Here is a 27,690-nt window from a genome sequence, read left to right as displayed (position 1 = left end):
AGTTGTGAATCTGGTGCTGAAGTTCAGAGAGAATGAATCTGAGTAAGTGCTTGTGTGGGCCCTTTAAGAGGAACTGCCTGGGAATCCAGTAGTTTCTATGCTCCTCTACCTCAACATCCACTGTTTCTTTACAGCCAGGAGTTCAGGTGAATTATCTTCCTGGCATTGGAACTCTGGACTGTGGGACCTGGTGTGGGGCTGGGACCACTCTCTTTGAGATATCACTCCTGATTTTTACCTACCACAGTGGGAGTGGAACCAACCTGTTCCGCTTCTCCACCCCTCCTACCAGTCTTCTTTAATTCTGTAATTGTAAGACTTCCATTTAGCTTGATTTTCATTGCTTCTGAATAATGATTGTTCTATAGTTTATTGTAATTTGGTGTGGTTGTGTGAGGAGGTGATCTGTGTTTACCTACGCACCATCTTGACCACTCAGGTTCTAATATTCTTTATATCTCATATTGCTACATCAGAACATGGAAAGTGAATGCCTTGAGAATGGACGAAGGAATGAAACAGTTGTGGCTGGGTCTTCCAGTATTTAGTATGGTGGTGTGAGATAACTTTAACCTGTATATTGATGAACATTTTTAATATTTGGAGTTAAGTATTATGTGTATTAGAAAAAAATGCAACCTGTGGCTCAAACCAGTAAATTCTTAGTCTTTTATTAGATAAGGCTAATTACAGGTAAAGGTGAGTAAAAAAAATTAAATAAGTGTACTTTACTAATACATGGCAAAACTTGTGATGTTTGTACATCAATGACTACTGAGAAACTGATGTAGAGAAAAATGATTAGGTTCATATCTGGCAGCATAATTATCTGGTTGACAGAGAGGTAGCGTTTGAAAACATTCAGCTAATATTTTGGAGCTATACCTTGATTAATAGAGCCCAATGATTTAATTTACTATTTGCCTATTAATTTGCATCTCATTTTTTCTTGGGTTATTAAAATATCTGTCATTGCAATGAGACCTGTCATATTCTTTAGCTATACCAGAAATTTGTTTTACAGTTTTTTGAATTCAAATTGAAATAGTATTTAGAAGAACACTTAGCATCCATGAAAGGCAACACAAATGAGCTTTCACATACACACACACACACACACACACACACACACACAAAGGATATGCAATTTACCTATACTAAAATGCACAAATCATAAGCAGCTCAATGGATGTTTACATACAAATGTATACCCAGGTCACCACCACTCAAGGCAAGTTATATTACATTTCTAGGTCTTTCATGCCCCTTCTGGTCAGTAATTCCCCCTTACATATCCTTATTCTAATTCTTAAGTTCCTGAAGCAGTGGTTGGCACATCATATGTGTTGAAAAATATTAGTTCAGTAAATGAATGAAGTCTTAAGATCATACATATATGCCTTAAGGGATTCTTTTATACACTATAATTATTAACCTTGTTTTCTTTTTATAATTTTTCTTTTTTTCCCTTTATAATTTTATTTTTTCCAAATGTTTAAAATGTTATTACATTTGGCCATTTTTCTACTTCTTATGCATCCTCAGAGAGAAGTTATTTCTTGCCCTGCCAGTGTGGCTCAGTTGTTTGGGTGTTGGCCCGCAAACTGAAAGGTCTCCAGTTCATTTCCCTGTCAGGGCACATGCCTGGGTGCAGGTTTGGTCCCCAGGCAGGGCATGTATGGAAGGCAGTCAGTCAGTGTTTCTCTCTTACATCTGTATTTCTCTCCCTCTTTCTTTCGCCTTTCCTCCCCCCTCTCTAAAATCTAAAATAAAAATAAAAATAAATTTAAAAAAGACGTTATTTATATATTAGTTAATATTTTATTTTCAGTCCTCGCTTATAATTTGACCTAAAATATATGTCTTATTTCTGCCCTGGCTGGTTTAGCTCAGTGGATTGAGCGTCGGCCTGCGAGCTAAGTGTCGCTGGTTCGATCTTCCAGTCAGGGTACATCAGAGAAGGAAAACTCTGACTCCAAAAAACCTCCGCTGCCTTGCGGCATACCTCTTCTGGGGAAAGGCTAAGGGAGTAAACCCCGACAGAAAATCCGGAGCCGGAGTCCCTAAGGCGGTTTGACGTTGTAGTCAACACCGGCAACTCCTGCGGCGCACCTGAAGCCAAGCTGTATCGACTCCGTCTTTCCCTTGGACCCTTCAGCTGCGAAGAGAGGGGGGGTCTGCTGCACGGGCAACAGCAGACCCTCCATATCACCCTGCCCAGGCTCTGTAGCTTCAGCTCCACTGGAGAGGACACTCCAGCGTCATCGCAAGATGTCAATTCAACACGGGAGGAGACAGATGCCGTGTCACTCCCGTGTCGGACTGCACAGCCATTCTCGGCGGTGCAGATAGACACTTAAGAAGCTACACCATCGTCTCTCGAGACGGACGGCTGCCGACGACGACGATATGTCTTATTTGGTCTGCAATTAATTATCTTGTGGTCCTGAATTACTTTGTTTCCAATTTTAAAGCAGACATTTTAAAGTTCAAATAAATTAAACATTGACCTAGGACCATGCGCATGATCCTTAACCATATCAGTTTTTTTTCAGATGTTATAGTTGGGTTTTATATAGGCACTTTTTTTTTCTCTTTTAAAACTTCAAGAGTTCTAGAACTGCTTAATTTATGGGCAGCTCTTAAGAAGCAGCTAATTTATAGTCTAGCTTACTTGAAAGGTTTAAGATTTAACCTGTTACAGAAAGGGCAAGGTCATTTGCTCACAAATGAAATGAAATCATCATGTTTAAATGATTCAGTGTGAATAACTAGTGCATCATAACTAGAGATCACAATGCCACTCTAATTGACTTCTTTCTAAACAGAACCAGACATTGTCATTGTTGAGGAAAGTTGATCTATCTTGAATCTGATCTCACATTATAGTATTTCCTTCACCAACTTAGGGACATTTTCTGTCATTATTTTTTCAAATAAGTTTTCACTTGCTTTCTCTCTTCCTCTTCCCTCACCTCCATGATGTGAATGTTGGTACTCCTCAAGTTGCCCCTTGGCTCCTTACATCATCCTCATTTTTTTTGGATTCTGTTTTCTTCTTGCTGTTTTTAATAGGTGGTTTTTTTTGCTTTTTTATATTCCAAATTGCTGATTTGATTCTTTACTGTTGATTTCCTGTAAATTATTATTATTTTTAAGTATATTTTATTGATTATGTTGTTACAGTAGTTCCAATTCCTGTAAATTATTCTTCATTTCAGTTAGTATAGCCTTCATTTCTGACTGGTCCTTTTTTATTTTGTTGAGGTGCTTACTGAATTCATTGAACATCCTTATAACCAGTGTTTTGAACCCTGCATCAAGTAAGTGCTTGTTTACATTTGGTTAGTTCTTTTTCTGGAGTTTCGTTCTTTTCTTTCATTTGGGCTATGTTTCTTTGTCTCCTCAATTTGGCAGCCTCCCTGTGTTTATTTCTATGTACTGTATTAGGTAGAGCTGCTATGTCCCCGCCCCGGGCTTGGTAGAGTGGCCTAATGTAGTGGTGTTCTTTAGGGTCCACAGCCTCCTCAATCACCCAAGCTGGGCACTTGAGGTGTGCCTCCTGCCACCCCCAGTGTGGACTGTGTATACCCTCCTGTTGTAGTTGAGCCTTGATTGCTGTTGGCACATCAGTGTGAGGCTGATCAGCTACAAGTACTGGCTGAGATCACCAACCACTGACCTCCGACCACCATGGAGGATCAGCTGTGCAGGGGTACATCCCACAGGCAGGACTTACTTCAGTGGGGCTCTGGTGCCTGCTGAGTCCACCTCTTGAGTGTATCAGTTGTGGAGGTGGTTGAATGGTAATGCTCCAGTGTGAACTGAAGCTGTCCACTGTGGGCGCACTGGGTCTGAGGCCTCTGGGAGGTAACAGACCAAGATCAGCTGCCACCTGTATTCTGCCCAGGGCTGCCTGGCATGATCTACAAAGCAATCTGCAGATAGCAGCTACTTGTGCTGCGCTTGGAGATACGCAGGCAAGGCCAAGCTGTGAAGCTAGGCTAACTGTTGCTATTACTGGGGTTAGAGCCAATTAATGATAGGTATAGGTCACACTGAGGCCAGATGCTGCTTGTTTGAGAGAATTTAGGAAAATCTGAAACATGAGCAAAGACAGGCCATTTGTATGGAAAAGACACTGGAAACAGCTTGGGTGGACCTAAAAGTTGGATGGGGCAGGGCCTCAGGGTTGGAAAAACAGCTGAGCCAGGTTTATGGAGTCTCAGATGTGGTGCTTACCTACCATCCTTGTGGAGGGAGGGCTTATCAAGGAACAGTGGCCTCTGCCAGCACTTCTGTCTGGGAGAAAGCTATCCCTCTAGCTCTTGCCCTGATTCCAGACAATTTAGTTCCTCCCTGTGTGTCTCTAGTGCCTTTCAAGCTGCTGCCCCAGCTCTGGAGCTCAAAGGGAGTGAGTCCGACTAAGTCCATCTGTGTGCCCTTTAAGAGGAACTGCCTGGGACTTTAGCAGCCCTCGGTCTCCCTCGGTCTCAATCTCCATTGTTTTTTACAGCCAAAAGTTAAGGAGACTTTTCTTCCTGGCACCAAAATACTTGGGTGGAGGGCTTTGTTGGAGCTTGGACCCCTCACACCTGGGAAGATCTCTGCAGCCAGTGAGATATCCCTCCCAATTTTTATCCATCACATGTGTGATGAGACCAGCCTGTTAGGTGTCTCTGCCCTTCTTCCTAGTCTCAGTGTGGCTTCTTTATTTTTCTAATTGTATGACTTCCATTCAGCCAGATTTCAGGCAGTTCTGACTGATGATTATTCTGTAGTTTCATTGTAATTTTGATGTGGTTATGGAGGAGGCGAGTACCACATTTACCTACACTGCCATCTAGCCCAGATATTGCCACATAACCACTTTTTAAAAGGCAGAAGATTTATGATATGAAGAGAAATCAGAGTATCTATCCCACACCACTTTTTAACATACTTGTTTTGGTAGGCAGAGACATTTGTCTTGTTATTTATGCCCTTTTGAAGTCACGCCATGTTTGTGTAATTAGGAATCCAGTTTTTGACTACTGTGAAAATCCAAGGTGTGTTTTATGAACAGTTAAAGGATATTATCATTCACACTGTGTTAAGTGCTGATAAGTACTTAAGACAGATTTGGACCCTGATGTTGGATTCTTAAACTATAAGAAATGCTTTTAAGAAGAAAATATAAGTAAAGTGACATTTTTCCAAGAAATAATTTGCTCTTTTTAGAGTAGTGGAATGTCAAAATTTTACATTCTTATTGTTTCTCTTCCACATTACCTTATTATGACAAAGAAAAGCACCTACAGAATAGGCCCTCACCAGTAGTTTGTTTAATTTCTTTAAAAGGTCTAATTAAATAGCATATTTAAATGTGAATTGTCAAATTCAAAATACACAAATTTGGGTGAAATAAGGCTATTTTATATACACTTAATTTTTTCTCTTCCATTCTTTCATCAGCTCACACCTCCTTCCCCATTATCTCGTCATTAATGCAGTGTATCTGCTATGTAATGTGCTGTGCTACTGGAAATATAGAATATAGGAGTGGCTTTTTGCATTAGGGCTTATGCTTAGTCTCTTCTTGGAATGTATTTCATTACATTCTTTAAAAAAATTTTTAAATGCTCACCTGAGGACATATTTATACATTTTCGGGGGTGGGGGGTGGAGAGAGACACAGAGAGACAGAGAGAGACATCGATGTGAGAGAGAAACATAGACCGGTTGCCTCTCAACTGGATCATACCCACAACCCTGGTATGTGCCCTGACTGGAGATCGAACCCACAACCTTTGTGTATGGGATGATGCTCCAACCAGCCAGCCACCTGGCCAGGGCTCTTTCCATTCTTTGTTTAGCTAATTGCCACATATTCTTTAAGTCTCAACGGAACATCCCTTTGTATGAGAAGCTTCTCATGACCTCATGTAAAGTCCATGATGTCATGGACCATGTGTATTTTGTGCACTTTGGTTCTCCATCTTGGCACATATCAGGCACTTGATGGGTATCAACGGTCATCATGGAGCTTTGGATCTAAATGGTGGAGGTAGATGGGTAAACAAATTTAGAAATATAGTGTTCTCAGTTCTGTATTATATGCTCTTTGAGTGCACAGAGAAGGAAAATACTGTACACCAGAGAAGAAATGAAATCCATTTGTTTTTGTCTGTTACTTTAGATCTAATATGATATTAGTATGTCGTCGTCGTCGTCGGCAGCCGTCCGTCTCGAGAGATGATGGTGTAGCTTCTTAAGAGTCTATCTGCACCGCCGAGAATGGCTGTGCGGTCCGACTCGGGAGTGACACGGTATCTGTCTCCTCCCATGTTGAATCGACATCTTGCGATGACGCTGGAGTGTCCTCTCCAGTGAAGCTGAAGCTACAGAGCCTGGGCAGGGTGATATGGAGGGTCTGCTGTTGCCCATGCAGCAGACCCCCCCTCTCTTCGCAGCTGAAGGATCCAAGGGAAAGACGAAGTCAATACAGCTTGGCTTCAGGTGCGCCGCAGGAGTTGCCGGTGTTGACTACAACGTCAAACCGCCTTAGGGACTCCGGCTCCGGATTTTCTGTCGGGGTTTACTCCCTTAGCCTTTCCCCTGAAGAGGTATGCCGCAAGGCAGCGGAGGTTTTTTGGAGTCAGAGTTTTCCTTCTCTGAATATTAGTATGTACTTTTCTACTTAATTCATTCATTTAAAAACATTTGGAACATCTGTTTATGCCAAAAATTTCATAATGAAGCTTTCCAAAAAAATTAAGTTGTCCATTTTTTGTGTCTTGTAGACTTTTTTTTTAAAGTTGTTTTCTCTGAGATGTTTTACAGGGTGGTGTGTGGGAGGTAAGTGTTAGGGAAAACTGTGACTCTTGTTTCTGGTAGTTTTTATTAAGCTAATAAGCTCTTATATGTTATTTTGATTTTTTTAGGTTCTTGAAGCCAGGTATTTGAAATTTTCCATTGTCATCTATTTGAGCAACTATAACCTGTCTGTGTTATAGATACAATTATAAATATATTAATTACCATTCTTAAAACAATTTAAATAACAGGTGATGGAAGAATATAAATGAATGAATACATTAATAAATAGATAATATTTATGTTTAATATCTGTCATCAATATTTGATTAAGCACTATTAGTTTATCTTTATATTCAAGATTTCATCTATATTAGATAATTAGCATAAAATATTTTCAAGACCGCACCTGAAAATTTAAAACTATAATCTCTAGAAATATATTCCAGAGGGCATGAAAATGATTATTTTATTAACATTAAGCTTTTTTTATTTTCTACTGCCTGCTTTTATGTTGTCACCTTATTCTTTCATTTCTGCAATAAAGTTAAGTATGAAGGAGATCCAAATTATCTTCTACACAAGCAATTGAGCTGATACAGCATAAGGTGATTGTATTTAAAAAGTGTTTCTACATGTATCTGATTAACAGAATTAGGGCATCAACTCACTGTAGTATAAGAACGCTAAACTGTCATCTAATATATTATGGCATATTATATTAGATAGTCCCTGGCTGGTATGGCTCAGTGGATTGAGCGTCGGCCTGCGAGCTAAGTGTCGCTGGTTCAATCTTCCAGTCAGGGCACATCAGAGAAGGAAAACTCTGACTCCAAAAAACCTCCGCTGCCTTGCGGCATACCTCTTCAGGGGAAAGGCTAAGGGAGTAAACCCCGACAGAAAATCCGGAGCCGGAGTCCCTAAGGCGGTTTGACGTTGTAGTCAACACCGGCAACTCCTGCGGCGCACCTGAAGCCAAGCTGTATCGACTCCGTCTTTCCCTTGGACCCTTCAGCTGCGAAGAGAGGGGGGGTCTGCTGCACGGGCAACAGCAGACCCTCCATATCACCCTGCCCAGGCTCTGTAGCTTCAGCTTCACTGGAGAGGACACTCCAGCGTCATCGCAAGATGTCGATTCAACACGGGAGGAAACAGATACCGTGTCACTCCCGAGTCGGACCGCACAGCCATTCTCGGCGGTGCAGATAGACTCTTAAGAAGCTACACCATCGTCTCTCGAGACGGACGGCTGCCGACGATTATATTAGATATAGTAGGCTACTGATTTTATCAGAAATTTGGAGTTTGAGAACTCTAAAAGGAATTTTATTCCTATTCTCTACCTACCTACCCTTATTTAATTTTTTTTTTTGCTGTAGAATGATTAATTTTTTATTGTAAGAAAGAACTTTTTTTTCATGTATACAATAAATGTAGAGTTCATTGTATTGTCATAAAGCCAACCCTTGTGAAAGCACTAACTAGGTCAAGAAATGGAACACTGATAGCTTTCAGAAACCCCTCATGTCTCATCCTAATCATTACCCCATCTGTTTTCTTCTTGGATAAACCATTATCTGGATTTCTGTGCCACTGATTAATTTTTCTTATTTTTGAAACCTGTGTAAATTGTATTAAGTATCAGATATACTGTTGAGGAAGACAATATTTTGTTGAAGAGAGCAGTCCATATAATTGTCATTTTCTTTTGCTATATCACATTCCGTTATTTTAATTTACCAAGTTGTTTGTATCTTCTATTGTAGACAGACATGCCCCCCTCTAGATTTTGGCTATTACAAATAATACTTCTATGAATATTTTGAATATGTTTCTTGATGTAATTGTGAATGTATTTTTTCAAATATTGGTGTGTGTGTGTATGGATGCATATTTAGATAGATAGATAGATAGATAGATAGATAGATAGATAGATAGACAGATAGATTCAGCTTTCAGATACTCTGTTTAGGATTTTGACATCCATGTCTTGAGTCATAATTTTCCTATCTTCAAAATCCTTGTCTAGTTTTACATCAGGTTTATGCTGGCCTTATGAAACTACTTGCGTAGTGTTTCTTTATTTTTTCCTAAAAATATTTTGTCTAATTTGTCCCTCGTACACCCTAGTGTTGGGTAGAATTCACTAGTGAAGTAATGTACAATGATAATTTTCTTTGTTGAGAATTTTTTATTTATTTTTTATTATGGGTTCAAAAAGACTATTTTGATTTTCTTTTTCTCTTTGTGGACCTTTCATTAAGCTAGATTTTTTTTCCAGGAATTTGTGTATTTCTTATACATTTTCTAATGTATTGATATAGTATTTATAACTTCCTCTTAGGATATTTTAAAAGTTTGGATATATTGTTGTGATGTCTCCTTTATCAATCATAAGGGTTATTTCTGCTCTTTCTTTTTTCTCATTCTTGCTTAGCCTTACCTGGCATTTGTTAATTGTATTTTTTTTTTTTTCAAAGAACTAATTTTTTGATTTTGTTGATTTTTCCATTTTGTATTCTAGTTTTCATTTCTGCTCTTTGTTTCTTTTACTTTCTTAGGTTTGATTTGCTTCTTTTCTAATTTTTTTTGAAATTATGATTATCTCTTCGATTTTTAAACTGCCTTTTATAGATATACATTTTCTCCATCTTTGGCTGTTAGAATCCCCTTCAAGTTGACTCCAGATTTCATTATATGACTTTAGGAGGCTTTGATAGCTTTTTTTGCTTAGATAAATAAGGTATATAAGGTACTCTAGGCTGATCTTGGACATTTGTTTTCTTAGACCTGGATACATGCCATTTCTTCAAGAAGCCCTAGTGTCTTTTAATGAGAAGTGATACTTAGAGACCACAGACTGGGTTCTGGGGTCTGGTTGCTTATGGGGTTGTTTGTGATTTTTGTTTTGTTTTGTTTTGTTTATGAGTTATTCTCACTCTACCACCTCCAGCAGTCTGGGTTTAATATCCTTATGTACTGCTGTAGGTAAAGTTCATTACACTGTAGTATACTAGTCATCTTATTCTTGGCTAGGAAGGGATAATGTATATTGTTCTTTATGTGCAGAATTTAGAGCAGTGTCTTTTACATGACAAAATTTAAAGGAATATTTGATTAATGTGTTTTATGCCCTATGAATGACATATACCTAATTGATGGTGGAGCAACAATAGGTATTAAGATTTATAAGCCATAAATTTTATGAGTAACGTATATTAATACTTGGTCCAGAGATAATCGGAACTGAAATTTGTTTCATGCCTTGCCAGAAATTTGCTCCAGAGAAATCTGGAGAATTGGAGTCATTTAGAATATTTTTCCTCTTTTCACTTCTATATAATAGGCCATTTACTATGCCTTTTGCTTTCCTAAGAGTTGGATTGATTAGTTCAGTCTGTTTCTTCTGTCTCCCTGATTGATGTCTTCTCACCCATCGCCCTGAAGTTGTACAGCCACAGAGGGATAACTTGCCCTGCATATTTCTACCCTTCTTTGCCCTTGCCCATCAGTGTCCAGCTTTTTGCCTACCTCTTGGTCTTCCATTATCATCAACATCATCATTGTTATATTTTTAAAGTGGAGGGAATCTTAACATAATTGGTGCCAAAGTATTAAATATTATCCTACTCTAGAAAGCATGTGTATTATGCTATTTTGCAGTAATTTTGATGAAAGCCATTTGGGTAGATAGACTGCATTAATCAAGCAATCACTTAGATTTTTCTTTCTTTTTTTTCTTTCGCAGTGTTCACAAGTAAGATTCTGGTGTTAGCTTGATGTTCTGGAACTGTCACATTTATATAATTAATTTCTCATGTTATTCTTTCCTTTTTGATTTGACCTGTGTAAATACTGTAAATTGGTTCAGACTAGTTTAACAAAGTTGTTCTTATTTGCAATATATATATATATATACACACATATATATTTTGATCAAATTGGCAGTAAGATTAAAATTATTGAATTTAATTCCGTTTCCAGTGATAAGATGTTATAGTTTAGAAGTGTGTGCGGTGTGTTCACTGATAACACTCTTGTTTTTTGAGCATTTTTGCTTTTGTTACATATACATTTAATAAAATAAACTTCTGGGGCATCCTGTGAGATAGGAAGCTATAAAATAATCACATACGATTTGTTGCTGCCTTCAGAGGCAGCCATCATTCAATATATTATCATAATGGAGTTAGGATTAAACAGCATGGGTTAAAGGTGTTGGCTTTGCTTAGTAGATGCTCCTTCCTTTTCTCTGTGACCGAAATAACAATCTAAGCCCAAAAAGAGAGAAGAGAATAATTTTTATAAAAATTACTTTCTCTACAAACTTTGTAAGTTTAAGTGTAAATAGTGAGACACCAGTTCCTCAACAATTGCTAGAATAGTGATTTAAAAGAACAAAAGAGGGAACATAGTCTTCTTTAAACTTTGAATTCAACTAGTCATTACATTTAAATTAGGATGCAGGCATAGCTTTATCTTAGCAATTGGGAAAAAAATAAGTCTTCAGGATTGTGACGTACTGTACTCCTTTACAGAAATTGTATTTGACATTCTTTTTGGTTGTAGAAATAACAAGCAGTGTTTTTTAAAAACTAAAATGGCAGAAATGACTGCCTTTCTTCTTTTCAAGCCTACTCCCTAAAGCCAACTGCCACTGAGTTTGTAATTACTATTTTAACTTAAAAAAATACTTTTCTTTTTCCATATTTATTATTATTTAAACATCTTTTAACGTTCACCTTTGAATGATGGGGAAATTGGTGTGCAAAAGTAGGTTTATAGTTGTTCTTATGGGAAATAATATAATAATTAATAAATAAGAATAAGAATATAATAATAAACTCTGTTTTGCGTACTCACAACTGTAAACCTACTTTTCCCCACCCTGTACTTTAAGCATCCAATCACCTACCCTCTTCCTTCCAGGATTTATTGTTACACATTTTTACTTCTAGTATTTGGCTTCAAAGAAAATACTAAAAACTTGTTTCTTGATATGTCAGCAGTGTCTCTTAACTCCTCATTATCAAAGTTGAGGAGTTTTTGGTACTTATCCTTTGTTCGATCTTTTCTTTCCTCTCCCTGCTCCCTTTTAAAATTAGTCATGTTATAATTTGATTTTTACTTTGTGTGTGTGTCTTCTTTGCTTTTTATATAAAGCAATTCTACCTTTACCTAAATTAATTACATATAGTCATTCTGAAAACTGAAAACCGGAAATGGGGATTCATTCATTCACTCTATAAGTATTGATCCTTTAATATTGAAGTACCTCTGGACTCTGAACTTGGTCTTCTGTTCTGGCTATACAGATTTCCAAGGAGATCTTATCCAGTCTCATGGTTTTAAATTCCACGTATATGCTCACTCCCAGTTCATATTTCTAACCTGACTTCTCCTCCTCAACCGCACAACTGCATGTCTAGCTGTTTCCTTGATATCTCTACTCATATGTCTAACTGATATATCAAAGTATATATGCCCAAAAGGAGCTCTTGATACTCATTCCTTCTCTCTCCCATTCTTCTCGCAAAATGCTCCATATCTATTAATGCGATTTTATTTTTCCATTTGTTCAGGGCAGAAATGTTCTAAGTCCCATTCTCTCTCAGTCTTTTTAAAAATTAACACCTATATCTGGGTTCGTTGACAAACTTTTTTTTACTCCACATTCAAATTATTTAAAGAATTTGGCACTATGCCCACATCCCCTGCTACTATTATGGTTCAAGCCACCATGGTCTCTTCTTGGATTATAACAATAGCTATATAATTTTCATATCATTTGCTCTTTGGATTATTTTATTTATTAATATAGGTAACTGAGTTGATAATATTAGTTCAGTGCAACATACTGGGTTAGCAAAAAGTCCATTTGGTTTTTTCCATAAAATAAAAGAGACATTTTTCATTTTCACCGAAATTTAATGATTTGGATATTTTGAGTATGTTGGCTATCTCCTGCTATTGGCTCCTAGTGGCTGAGGCCAGGGGTGCTGCTAAACATCTTCCAATGTATAAGACAGCCCTACAGCAAATAATTATTTGGTCAAAATGTCAGTAGTACCAACCACTTTTGGCACATTTGATCTATCACAGCACCTTCTCCATACACCTCACAAATCTTTTTTTGTGTTGCAGTTGTGTTTTTACCTTTCATGAAATAATAAAGCATAATACACTGAAAATGTTGTGTATCTTTTTCCATCATCAATATTAAATTGGCTGTACAAAAATTCACCAGTTTTGATGTGTTTTGTTTAAGTGCATACTGATATGACAGCTGTCACAATACAATCTAACAAAGTTGTTTCGAATCAAGGTAAAGACAGCTAAGCACTACTAGAGCCATCTTATGGAAAAACTAAATGAACTTCTTGGCCAACTCAGTATGTTTATTAAATGTCTACCATGAATTAGTGCTGGATAGTCATATCAATAAAACACCATCTTTGTTCTCAAAGAGAAATGGATCATGAGAACAAATAATTACAGTGCAGTGTACTACATATCGCTCGGGCTAATCTTATTGGTTATATCAAAGAAACCAAATGACAGCCCTTTAAAACCCAATTAAAAGGTATTTTCACCAGCATTTATATGTTAGTACAGCCTTTTATATTTGCAGAAAAAAATAAATGTTTTTGGAAGTATAAGAAATGACTAGAAGTCTACCAATTTGTTGGTTTGGGGTTGGCCAAAAAGTTCGTTTTGTTTTTTCGTCTGTAATTTAGTTTAAGCAAGCACCTAATGATGGCCATTAAAGTTGTTTCCAGTTTTTCTGTCATATCTATTACTTCGTTGGATATGTTTATTTATATATCTTTATGTATTTGTAGAAGTATATATGTAGAAGGACTCCTAGCCTTGAAATTGTTGGGTGAAAGTGGATGTATTTTAAGTTGTCCTTCAAAAAAATGTTATGATTTATATCCGTATCACGAAAATGTCTGACAATACCTGTTTCCCTACATGCTCCCCAATGTTAATATTAGCACACTCTTTAGTTGTCAGTATAGTAATGAAAAAATTATATTTAGTATTTCATTAATTAAAAGCCGATTTAAGCATATTTTTCAAATTTTGAACAATCTCATGTCTTTAACCTTATTCTTTCTATTTCACTTGCAGTATTTTCTTCTAAGATTTTTCTCTAAACCTTTATCATTACTCAAGGCCATGTCAAAATTGTGTTTTTCCCCCGTTACTGGATTTCTTAGTAACCACAGTCTAATGTGATTATTCCCTCCTAAATAGTTAATGCTTTATTTTCCACTTATCACAATTTTATTCCACTCCTAATACACATGACTTTATTTTTTCTAGGATTTCCAGATATACAGAATGGCTAAACATTAATGGAGAGTGAAGCATAACCTATCTTCTTTCACTATGGAGGCAGGATTGGCAGATGGAGAACCTGACCGAACTTCGGTGAGTGGTTCAAATAGAGCATAATAAGGTACTATCATCTACAGCTCTGTTTGTGTAAGCCATGATTTTATCTTAAAACTGTATTTAAAACAAACTTTAAAGAAAATATTTTAAAATGATACTTTCACTCCTCTGTTGATGTGAAAATTACAGATAGTTTAAATCCTGTTGGAGTACAACCTAGTCAGTTTTCTGATTTTTCTTCCCCATCTCCTCCCTCTTTCCCCTCATCTTCCCACCTCTATAGTGTAAGACATACTGATAGAACAGTTTGTGTTTATGTTTTTCCCAAAAAACTTTTCAAACCAAGAGAATTCCACTAAGCTGAGGACATTTTAATGCCTCCAAATCTCCTATGTGAAGCTATGAGCAGGCAGAAGGAATTAAACAGTTAAGATAATTAAGCATTAAGAGCAGTTGCCACATATGTATATTCTTTCTGTAAAAGTACAAACATTTAATAAATATTGCTGTCTTGTGATTGTGATTGAATTTTATTCTGAAATTAAAATAAGTAGGAGTAGTGGTTAATTATTCCTTATCTAATAAGTGGAAAATAAAATCCACTAGTAGAGTAGATTGAATGATCATTTGTCATTGTACAAAGAAATTTTCTCCTATAATAATTTAATATTTAATTCTGTGGCATTTTGAGAAACTCCATTAGATAATTGATTTATATGCTCTTTATTAGCAATGTTTCTGTTATCTAAAGTAAGGGTGCTCACTGTGTAAAATGTCTGCTGGTAGCTCTGTGATCTGTTAGGTGGAAGATTCTTTGACAAATTTGTATTGTGAAATAATGTGCAGGCCACATTGCTATAAGGTTGGGAGTCACTATTATATTGAGATGTTTGTAAATTTTAACTTAGTGAATGTCCTTTGTTCAGACTCAGATGTAGGGAGAGTCTAATGATTGACAGAAAAATGCAGTTTTGCTTTTTTTGTATTAATTTGGTCTCAACCTTTATTGAGTTTCTGGTTCAAACTTGTTTTAGTTTCTTAAATGGTCAAAATAAAAGTTAAATTTTAACATGATAGATAATGTTAACAGAGAAATAAATGAACATGGAAATAGCTTGATTTATGAAGGTTATTATCATGATTATAAATGGAAAACTGATGGTAAGTTATTTTTACTGTAATTTCAGAAAAAAATGTTAAGATTAAAATTTTGTCTTACAATATGGTGTTTACTTTTCCATAAATAGCATCTTTTTTTAAAGCTAATGGACTTTAACTTCTTTTAGTTGAAATATTTTAGAAGTCTTAGTGATAGATAATAAAAATGCTAGTAATACAATTGCTATTTTCTAAGTCTGTATTTTGCCAGACTATACTCATAAGTCATTAAAGGTAGATATTTATTTTTCCTCACTTACATAAATAGAGAAATAGGCTCAGACAGGTTTATCATCTTCTCTAAGAGCTCACAGCTTATGTGATGGAACTGTATCACTGTCTCTGAATACTTTGCCACCAAATGATCAACTACAAGCCTGTCTTTCTGAATAGAATTGCTTGAAATTTATTGTTACCTTTTAAAATAAATATCCAAGTAGATATGTGCACTGTATTAATAAAGTTTTCCTAAATTCCAATGATATTGAGAGGTTGGAGCAAGTTATTTAAATAGCAGTGAGAACAGGTTTTTTTTCTACTTATTCATTAAGTTTCTTCTGTGAAATATTGTGGCTTATTTTTGAGAGAATACCAATAATTTCATTATGAAGTATTGAAATATTCTGTATTTGAAACTAATCTTGAGCTCTACTTTTGAGCTACTCATTTATGAAATACCACCTTTGAACTGCATGGCCTGAGCTAGTTACTGTTTAGATTTAGGGAAAGTGGGCTAAGCACATGGGCTCTGTAAACATTTAGCTATGTGTTAAAATCAAGACTCTGTCACTTAGTTGTATAACCTGGGCAATTAATTAAATTCTCCAAGTTTCTAGTTTCCTCATTTGTTAAATAAAGATAATAATAATATGTACCTTTGAGTTGTTTTGAGTTTTAATTGAGAAAATGTATACAAAGTGCCTATTAAAACCAGTACACATTGTAAACATGAAATAAATAAAACCTATTGTTATTGTTAATATAAGTATTAATATTAAGCCTTCTCTCCAAAAAGATAATTAGAAGGCAGAAGAAGCAATAAATCCCATTGAAAAAAAAGCCCTAGGCTATTTAGTACTTTTGGTTTCACACTTTCTCTGATTCTCAGTTTTTCTACCTAAAATATTGAGGCAAATATTGTATTTCAGTAAAAAATATATAGACAAGAATACGGATCCTGCCTACTTGGTAAGGACAGTATGATCTAGTGAAATAAGAAATTTTTTTGAAAATAGAAAATAGCATGTCAGTATGAGGTGACAGTGTTATAAAAAAACTGATTGCATTCACTGGTTTTAAAAATATTATTATTAAACTTTTTTTGAATGTATCCTTTGTGCTAAGTACTATGTATGACAGGTGAAGGGGACGCTGAGAGGTACACAATGTAGTCTCTGCATCACATTTATTTTGGGGAACACTATATAGTGGGACAGATAGATAAGGCAATAATAGCACTTACTAAGTGTTAAGTGAGGGATGTAAACAAGGTATAGGTCACAAGTTGGGAAAATTGGGCAGTTGCTATTCACTGGGGTAGTTAGAGAAGCTTTCTTAAGAGAGAGAACATAAACTTTGAATAGCATGGGTAATAGGGATCATAGGATTGAAAATGACCAGAAAGAGCATTCTAGGAAGGGAGAATAGCAGGAGGCAAGGCTAAATGGGGAACTAACTACTCGTGCTTTATTCAGGGAAAAATGAATAGAAAAATTGACTAAGGTAGATTGGAAGGGAGTGGTATTCACCGAAATAATGGTCAATGTGGCAAGTAGACACCAAATTTATGGAAGGCTTTGAGTGCCACACCAGGGATTTTGAGCTTGGTTCTGTAGGCAATAGTATGCCATTGAATATTTTTATGTACCTGGGTAAGATGAATCTGGAAGCAGCATATAAAATGATTTGGAGAAGAGATGGTTATTATTTAAGTTACTATTATGGTTATTTTTGGTGTGAAGTTGAGAAAGCTTGGACTCAGTCTGACTTTGGTGTCCATTTAATTTTCTTCTTCCACATGAGATGACTTTCTATTTTTTAAAAAATTTATTTGCTCATTCATTATTCCAGTTGCCTGCAGTTCCATTTTTGTGGTAGTGTTATCTTAGGTGGTAAATATTGAAAAATATGGATTGACTTTCTCTATATGTGGTACTAAATATACTTTAGAACACAAGTATACATTTAATATATCTTAAAACATTTTGTAAAAGTCCAGAATTTATATCACTTTAGAAATAAACCAGTAAGAAATGGTTAAAGTATATGATTAAAATTTCTGTTAATAAATTGAGGTAGACTAAACTGAAATATATTTTCAGATTTAAAAAAGTGAATATGTACCTTACCTTAAGGAAAGTCATGTCTTTTTAAATCTTTCTTGAGATTCTAATTTAAATTGGGTACTTTGAATCAAAGGCTTTCTGAAGTGGAAGGAACTGCGGAGATGATTTAGTTCAGTAATTCTCAAAATGTAGTAAATGATTGTCTTCCTGATGGGCCTAGAGATAATCCAGTTTCTGAAACTTTGATTTTTACATACTTACTAAGGTAAGTGTTTCATGATTACTGTGATTTGGTGCTCATAAGTAAAATTGGTATGTTATAAGAGTTTATTGAGAAATAATCATTCTAAGAAGTGTGGCTAATACTTATTATATTTGGTAATATTATACAGCTGTATATGGACATGAAAATTAATGGAATTGCCTCAATTTGCGGGTAACATCAAGTGTTATTTTGAGTGGGTCACAGTTTTTAAATGCTGCTGTCTTTGTTATAAATACTGTTGGTTTAGTTTAGCTTCATCATTATCATTATTGATTTAGTATATTGTGTGTTGTTAGTCATTAGCATATTTGTAACAACAGCATTTTTGGTGTACAGTTTTCTAATAACTGGCCTGTAGGACATGTATGCGTTCAAGTCAGTTATGTTATCGATATGCCAATTATCAATCTTCCCAAAGTACTACTGTACAGTGGGAATGATGGAACAGAGCTGTGAAGTCTCTTGTCACATCTGTAATAAATGGGCCTTAGTCAAAGTTTGAGGATTACCAAATCTGGTGCATATTCTCATCTAATATTTGAATATTTTTTCAGACCTGCCTGCTAAGTGTTGAGCTAATTTTTTAAATATTTCAGGATTACCTATATAGAGGCCTGTTTGCTTTTCTTCCTGCTTAACAATGATTATGCAGAGCCTTTGCAAACCCCCTCAGTCCTGTGGCTACTTTTTCTCTTTAGGTTTTGTGGGAAATTTAGATATTATTTAGTTTGATGATGTGCCTAATGTAAGAATTTCACCCACAGTATTCCCTGACAACTGGTTGTCCATGATTGGCATGAACACATGTACTTGTAGGTAACTCAGTGTCTCAAAAGGCAAATAAAATCATTATATTTGAACTGAAATAGGTTTCTTTGTTAAATTTTACTGTTGGTCATTGTGCTAATTTCCTATTGCTACTGTAACAAATTACCACAAATTCAGTGGTTAAAACAACACAAATTTACTGTCATTTCTAGGTATCAGAAGCAGCCTGGAGACTCTGAGGGGAGAGAGACTTCATTACCTTGCTTTTATCAGTGTCTAAAGGTTGCATTCCTGCAGTAGCTCATGGTCCCATTCCTCCCATCACTTAAACCTCTGACTTTTGTTGTCACATCTCCTACTATTCACTTTGACTGTCTTGTCTACCTCTTAAAAGGGCCCTTGTCATTTGTTGGGCCTGCTCAGATAGTCCAGGATAACTGCCCCATCCCAATATCCTTCACTTTAATCACAACTGCAAAGTTCCTTGTATCATGTAAGATAACATTCATAGGTCACAGGGATTAGGAGGTAGATATCTCTGGGAGGTTATTATTATGCCTGTTTATAGTTGTAGTACTGACTCCTGGTCCTCTGCAGTGTAGTGAAGTGGGTCTTATTGCTGGATAATCCAAAATTGGTGGTCTACTGGGGCATATCATTTAGAAACAAGGTCCCAAATTCTGTAATTCTTAGGATACAGACACAAATTTATTACCTACTTAACTCATTTTCTCTTATATTAAAATATTTTCACCTTCCCCATAGTTACTTGCTACTTACAACAGTTTATATTAATCATATACTCAAGAATATTAATAGAAGTTATCTTTCTTAAACTTTTTATTGTGAAAAATTTCAAGTATATTCCAAAGGAATGGACTCATATCCTTATGTACCCATCACCCATCTCCAACAATTATCAACCTAGGTCCTTCTTGTTTCATTTATATTCCCACCTTTCAACTCCATATATTTTTGAGCTGATCCCAGGTATATCATTTCATTCATTAGTATTTCACTATATAGCTCTAAAATATAAACTTTTCTTAACCATAAATATCATTATTATTCCAAAAAGGAGTAATTCTTTAATATAATTAAACAACTAATCAATACTTAAACTTCCTGATTGCTTCATAAATTTTTTTAAGTCTTTGTGTTCGACTTGGTTGATAAGTATTTTTCAGTGTTTTAAGTTTTCTATCATCTGTCAATAATTTTCAATTTTCAATTTTCAATTTTTCTTTTCAGTATGTTGAAGAAATAGTTTGTCCTATAGAGTTTCTCACAATCTGGATTTTCCCTATGGTGATTGTTTAATGTGTTCTTCAGTCACTTATATTTCTTGCAAATTGGTTTTTAGGGTTAGAGGCTTGCTCATATTCAGGTTCGGCTTCATTGATGATGTTGTATATTACCATGAGAAGGCATATAGTTAGTCTGTCTTTCTTTTTGTGATAATAGCAACCTTTGAGGAACATTGCCTAGATCTGTTAATTAAAGAGTGGTTAAATTAATACCCTAATTGGCTTAGAAAAATGGGAGCTGGAGAGAATGACTGACTAGCCGCTACCTTAAAGCAAGCAAACCAAGCAACCTACATTTTGTTAGATACTTTGTCTTGTCTTTCCATCATTTTACAACTTTATCGAAGCTTCGACTAAAGGGAGACAGTTTAAAAAAAGGATAAAACAATTTGATAGGTATGCTTGATGTTATATTAACTTCTGAAAATTATAAGTTAGCAGTATTTAAATATTTGTAATGTTTGAACTATGCAAATGGGGAAGTATTTCTCAGTATTTTCTGTTGTATGGGTACCTAAATTCTATCTTACATCTTCCTTTTTTTGGACTTACTAGAAGTTGTTTCTATTCTTATTACAGGCTTGAATAATGTAAAATAATTACTGGTTTATGATGGGACTCTTAATAAGTTTTGGGAACTGGGTTGGAGAAAGAGTTAGTTTTTAAAAAGTAAAATAAATATCCAGTCATCTCTACACAACATATCAGCAGAGCTGCAAGTCAGAAGTTTTTCTGTTTCCATTATGCTTGGAGTTCTTCTCAAGTTCTGTTCCCTGGACTATGGAACCCCTTAAGTCCCTTTCATAGAATCCGTGAGGTCAAAATTATTTTTGTAGTTATGCGATGGTATTTGATGTTAGTTGCCTTTTTTCTCATTCTCTCATGAGTGTGCAGTGCACGTTTTCAGAGACTTATGATGTGATGTCATTGCTCTGCTGAATAATGGAGCGTGTGCTTTTGTTTTTATTATAAAAAACGTTATTAGAATAGTTTAGGTTTACAGTAAACTTACAGTAAGTTCTCACACATCACTGATATGTTGTCACTTTAAACAAAATGACAAATAAAACCAGTTTTACCACAGGCTAATTGATACAAAAAACAATTAAGTTCCTGTGGCATTTCATCAACATACAATGTTGAATGAATCACATTATTCCCAGGCCTACTATACAGAAAAATTGTGAATATAGGTAGAGTTGTTGTATACCTTGTCCCCAGGTTTTTCTATTATTAGCACATGAGTGTCTTTTATTTGATACAATTAATGAATCCATATTGATATATTATTAACTGAAGTTATTACTTGATTCACATGCCTTAGTTATTATTTAATATTCTTTTTCTGTTTTAGGATCCCATCTAGGACAGCACATTACATTTGTTTGACATGCTTCCTTAAGTCCTCTTGGGCTGTGGTGGTTTTTCCGACTCTACTTGTTTTTTGATGATCTCGATAGTGTTAAAAAGTACTGATCAGATGTTTTGCACAATATTCCTCAATTGGGATTTGTTTGATGCTTTTCTCGTGATTAGAGTGGGCTTATAGGTTTTTTGGAGTTAAACCAAAAGGTAAATGCCATTTTATCACATTATTATCAAGAGTATACCAAGGTCTGTCTGGGAAAAGTCCAGCCATTGTTAATATAATGAGAACAGTTAGTGAGACTGGGAAGCCAAGGAGAGTGGACTAGATTGTGCATGTGTGAACAATGATGACTTCACTGCACTAGTCAGTGGGGGCAATAAACACTGTTGAGTGAGCATGTGTACTCTGCGGCTGTTGCATCCAAAGTGACTGAGCAAGTAGAGCAACAAGTCTCCATCAGATTTTGTGTTTAGTTATTTAGGTGATTCAGAAGGCCATAGCTACGGGCAACTGGTGATTGGCAGCTTCATCATGACATTGTGCCCGCTCATGCATCACATCTTATGCAGAGTTCTTTGGTGAAATATCAAATCACCCAGGTAACTCAGCTCCTCCGTAGCCCAGATTTGGTGCCTTGTGAAACCTTTGAAACGAAAGAGATTTCAGACCATTGATGAGATTCAGGAAAATATGACAGGGCAGCTGATGGTGACTGAAAGAACTGTGTGAGGTCCCGAGGTGCCTGCTTTGCAGGGGACTGAGGTGACATACAATATTTATTGTATCTTGTATCTTCTTCAGTAAATGTCTCTAGTTTTCATATTACATGGTTGGATACCTTCTGGACAGACCTTGAATACTATCGACATGACTTACCACCTTTGATGTTGGTCTTGATAACCTAGTTGAGATAGTGAATTTCTCACTTTTAATTTCTAATACAGCAGTTATCAATAGATATAATTCACATAAACCATGTCTTTTTGGAGTCCTAGTAATTTGTAGGAATATAAAGGAATCTGGAGACCCACAATTTTGAGAATTGCTTGTTTAAACCTTCAGCTACTAACATTGAGGGAAAAATAATTGAGAGCTACCTGATAAGAAAAAAGAGACCCAGAAGGTAACAGGGTGTGGGGGGGTGGGGGAAATGGTGTGGAACGAAGGAGTGATGACCAAGGTAAAGTTTGCCTATTTCATAATTCTACATAGCATTAAGACATGATCTATACCTTCAAGGAGTTTTTTGTTTTTGTTTTGTTTCTTTTTTCGTGTTGACATTAACAGGTACCTGTTGCATGCCAAATTATTTTGATTTTATTAGGTTTTAATATTTTGTCTGATTTGTATCATGTGCGAATAATTGTTTTTCTTTCTTTTTAATGCCTGTACAGCTGAGCCTGTGGTTTTGTGTATGTATGTCTGCTGGGATGAGAGTTGGGGGAGTCTATAGATTTTCATATTTTTCCAGAAATTTATTTGTTTTGTATAGGTCTTAAATTTGTTTAAGATTTAATATTATTTTATTTTAACAACCCATGTGTCCTCTTTGGAGTCTTAGTTTGTGAATGTGGCACTTTTGCTTTTATCTTCTATCTCAAGTTCTTTTTTTCCCCATCTTTTCTTTTCCTTATACCTTCTTGTTGAATTCCTTTACTACTGTTTCAGCTCATTAATTTATTATTGTAAACTTTTTTTCTGTTCAAGCCTGCTGTATACTTCATTTCAACATAATATTTTTATAATCAGTATTTCTAGCTATTTTCTTTATGATTGCTTGGCTATGCCTTTTTTTTATAATAGTCTCTTTTGAATATATTTACTATGATTATTTTATTTTATTTTTAAAATAAGTTTGGTTTACTAGTTTTTGCTCCTTCTACTGAGATTTTTCAGTTTGTTTTCATTCACAACAGTTGGGCTCCTTAGGACATTAATTATTTTTGTTTGTGACCTTATACTTTCTTGGAAATAATATTCTCCTGGGAATATTAACTGCCTTGTCTCATACTGTCCTAGATAGAAAGGTAAGGGCACAGAGACACTTGTTTGCTCTAGGGAATACATGTATTAGAATAGAGAATCTCTTGTTAAAATTGTTGCTTCATCATTCGTCATTTGCCTTTTCCACTCACATGTTCTTTTTCTTAGGGAACTTCTTTGTATTTGTGCTGTGGGCCATAGTTCTTTTCCACAAGCTGCCTCCTTAGTTGTAATCACTTAGCTGATTTGGGGGAAAGCAGTAGAAGGCAGTAGTCAGCCTCTTTGCCTGCACTTATGTGCGTACTGCAACTGCACATGTGTGCAGTTTAAAAGCAAAAACCTTTAGAATTGTGTTTAATGCCTCTGGTTGGTTTTAAATTATTTTCTGTCCTGGTGGTAAAGACAGGATGGACAATGATCTGTCTAGTATTATAAAGAGAAAAGGGCACAGGAAGATGACTCCTAATTCCCTTTCTTACCCTTAGACCCCTTACCTTTCCTCTATCTGTAGTATTATATGCTCTTCTGCTCTAAGGTTGCTCTCCATCCATCTATCACCTAGGCATGGGTTTAGGGAGGGTGCTAGTTACTTCTCTAATAAGGGACTCAATTCCTATTTGCAAAATACATTGATTACTTTCTTTTTGGTTTTGTGTTCCCTGCATTTAGAATGGCTAAGATGGTGGCTGAAATAGACCAAAGATTCAAAAGAACAGTAGCTGTATCGCACAGTTCATTGATATAAGACAGATCTTTGCTTGCTGTGACATGCCCACAATTTAAAGATCAAAAGTAGTACTAACTCCCAAGTAAATAGATTATGTCATTTACCTAGTAGAAAGCTATTTGTTTTGCTAAGCTAGACTTAAGGAGGAAAACTGGCTTTAAAGATTTATTATTTCTTTTAATATCCATAAATAATACAACACAATCATTCAGATTTTTTAAAGTATGGGTTAAAAGTTTCTCATAAGCATTATCAGCTGCTGTTTCTCATTTTTAAGACATGCAGGTACATCGTATAAGCAGAATATAATGAAAGCCAAGACTCCCACAGCTCTACATTTAACTCTTAATTAAAATTATGTGCATTAAGAATCTTAAATTTATTCCCACTTAAAAAAAAATAAAATGGGACTCACATAAACCTCAGAAAGGGATTTTATGCAAAGGATTAGCACTTCAGCATGTTGGAGATACATGAAGATAAATTTGATTAAAAGTTAGAGAAAATTTTCATATGTCAAGTGTCTAGTGAAAATAGAGCAATGAAGGGTTTTTATTCAGATTTTAGATCACCTTAATAGGTTTTCATTAGTTTATGATGATTTCAGAAGTCACCTTAAATTGAATATAGAGCAAATAGCAAAAATGGAACAAAAACTTGGGAGAGGGCTAGAATTTTTATATATGTGTGTGTATACGTGTATGAATTTATATTACTGCATCTGTGTACACAAATACACACATACACATAATCTTCCACTTTGGTCAAACATTTATTGAGTTGAGCAAATAAACCTACCTTCATTGAGTATACATCTATGTCACATAGTACCTTGTTAGGTTTCTGACTACATTATGTGTAGAGCAGGTTTTAGGTCTCACAGGTAATATTGTTTGCTGCTTTAGGTGAATTAGTAGAAAATAAAGCTAGAGGAAATGAGTGACAGCTAACGTTTATTAAATTTCTATTATGTCCCGGGAGCTTTGAGGGCATACTCATGTAATCTCCACAAACCCTGTCAGATAGTATTAATAAAAAGAAAACATAAATAAATTGCTCAAGATCATATGGCTAGTAAGTGGCAGAACTAAGATACATTTTGTCTCTAGAGACTAAGCTTTAATAATTTTTCTATACTGTTCCTCACCTATGTTAGAATCAGGTTATACAAATTTTGCACTTTGGGGTTTTTGTCCTTAAGATAATATCAAACCATTGATTTTTTTTTTAAAGCAGAGAAACAAGCTGTTCAGAGTATGGCATAGGAAAATTATCTCGGCAGAATTATGGAATATTGGGGGGCAGTAACCAACTGAATATTAGAGTTATCTGAGGTGTTTTAAAAAATTCCGTTGCTCTGGCTATACCCCTGTTGAACTGAATTAGAACCTTAGAGGTGGAGACACAGACATCAGTACTTTTTAAAATCTCTTGGGTGATTGCCATGTGCAACTAAGGTTGAGAACCATAGAAACAGAGGCAGTTAGCCCTGGGAACAAGTTAGCATGCAGTTGTGTAATCCAGGTAAAAGGTAGTTTAAACATGTAGGGTAGTTAGTAGTAACAGCAGGCTAGAAAATATGTCTCTTCTGGATTTTGCTGTTTTCCCTAGATTTCTAGAATCTTTACTTCCCATGTTTGGATTAATATATTTGTGCGAAGAGAGAAAAAAATATTTTGCACACTTATTATGAGTCCTTACCTCAGCTTGATGTCTCCCACACTTTCTCATTTATCTTTTCCATAATAATGTGAAGTATATATCAATAGATATATTACCCTGCTTTTAGAAATGAAGAAACTGATGTTCTGAGGGGGTAGTAATTTTCTTAAGATTACTTAGCTAGTCAGTGAGCTATGTTCAGGATTTCAATACAGATACTCTAATTCTGTTAGTCTCGTCATTGAATGCAAAGGCTAATGTGTTTCTGTTACAAACTAATCTATATTATACCTAGCCTTTTTAGCATCCCTTTAAAGATTTTATATGCATTAACTAATGTATACTTTGAAAAGTATGTAATACATGATTTATTTTATTTAACCCAAAGCTTTGTTCTCCTGTAACTAATTTTGACTTTTCTATCTGGGGTGAATATTTTAGCATTTATGTTGCCGAACAGCAAGTTGGGATCCTGCTGCCTGCCACCACTCTCTAGGCAAAATTCCAGAGGTAAAGGTTTGGTGATAAATGAAAGGAGTCTTTATTCCAAAGCTTCACAATTTGGGAATAACAGCTTTGAACAAGAATTAGTCACTTAGGCCTATCAATTAAGGCTAAACACTGAGTTCTCCTATCATTCCCCCTGTTAAGTCTTTAGTTATCTTATTTCTGTAGGATTAGTTTACAAACTAAAACAGCATAAGATACAAAATTACACACTTTTGGAAGAATGGCAGGCTTCTGTCTCAGAGCCTGTTCCCTCTAGAACACCCAAGGAATAAACTTGCCATCCTCAGCCAGGCCAGCTGGATCCTAGGTTGTGCCCACCGTTCCTTCCCATCCAAAATACCCTTCATTGGGAAATGCAGGCAGCCTGGTCATCCAGGCATCCTCGAAGAAGAAGAGCCTGGGAGCCAGAGAGAGAGAGCCAGCCTGAGAGCCTCCAAGCCAGAGAGCTAGCCCTTCTTTATTTCAAATCTGCTAGCCCACAATTCCATGTGCTCTGGAGGCATTCGGCTTCTCAGCCAATCCCATCCTAGACTGTTTACCATTGTCTCCTCCCGCAGTCCCTCTGTTCCTCCCCAGTAATCTGGTCAGATCTCTCTGTATCATTTAGGCACCACATAGTTGCTGAGACATGAAGAGTAGTTGCTAACTGTATTTTTATGTGGTAGATATTATGAGTCATGGAGGCTGATGTGTCCATAATATTAGCAGTCTTGTCTGTGGCTTGATACTGAACAACATAATATACTAATCAGTCATATGTTAGAAATAGAACTCTAGAAGGCAAGTATTTGTATGTAGTCCTTTTAAATTATCTTTCAATTACAGTTGGCATTCAACATTACATTAGTTTTTGGTGTACAGCATAATTTTTGGACATTTAAAATTGATTAAGTGATCCTCTGAAGAGTCTTGTACCCACCTGGCACCATACATAGTTATTACAATAGTTATTACCAAGTATTCCCTATGCTGTGCTAGTCCTTATGTCTTAATTCAGATCCTGGTCAAGAGGTAGGCTCATGCATTTGTGGGAGGAATTGTCTAAAATAAAACTCCAAGTTTGATTTTCAGACTGAATCAAAATTATTTAAACAGGTCATAAGAGTATGCGTGATACACGGAAATATTGTATGTATGAGCTATCTCATATAACCAGTATCATACCTAACCTAGCATGATGATGATGATAACATGGTTTCTGTTGTGCTGTTAATTTGTAACCTTTTCAGGTAACTAAATGTTTAGATCAGATGTAGAGGAGAATGTTAATAAGGTCAAAGGCCAAGATTATGGGCTTAATTATTTTAGTAGACAATCACTTCTTTTCTGATTTCATAACCACAGACTTCACTGGTAGTCTCACCAGATGCATGACATGAGTTACAATTGACTATTGATTGATTTTGGATTTCCCTTGTATTTGAAGACCTCAATGAAGGACGTTGATATAACCCTGGCAA

General features: G+C 35.7%; 1 protein-coding gene across 5 annotated transcripts in view; it reads left to right on the top strand.

The window, feature by feature from the left end:
• Positions 1-27,690, top strand: part of OSBPL8 (oxysterol binding protein like 8) — a 166,513-nt gene that overhangs the window by 29,575 nt on the left and 109,248 nt on the right. For 3 of the 5 annotated variants that reach the window (XM_090273641.1, XM_090273640.1, XM_090273639.1), the window contains exon 2: positions 14,125-14,232. Coding sequence is in view for 2 of the 5 variants with exons in the window: in XM_090273640.1 (XP_090129766.1) it covers positions 14,191-14,232 (42 nt within the window). In the remaining 3 variants the exon portion in view is untranslated. Of the gene's footprint in view, positions 1-14,124; positions 14,233-27,690 lie in introns of those variants that run through there. The other 2 variants (XM_090273643.1, XM_090273644.1) reach the window with 2 other exon arrangements.

Source organism: Furipterus horrens, unplaced genomic scaffold, assembly GCF_987537825.1.
Source record: "Furipterus horrens unplaced genomic scaffold, mFurHor1.1.pri manual_scaffold_4, whole genome shotgun sequence".
NCBI lineage: Eukaryota > Metazoa > Chordata > Mammalia > Chiroptera > Furipteridae > Furipterus > Furipterus horrens.
Note: the sequence above shows the minus strand (reverse complement) of the source record. Positions and strands in the feature narration are given on the sequence as shown.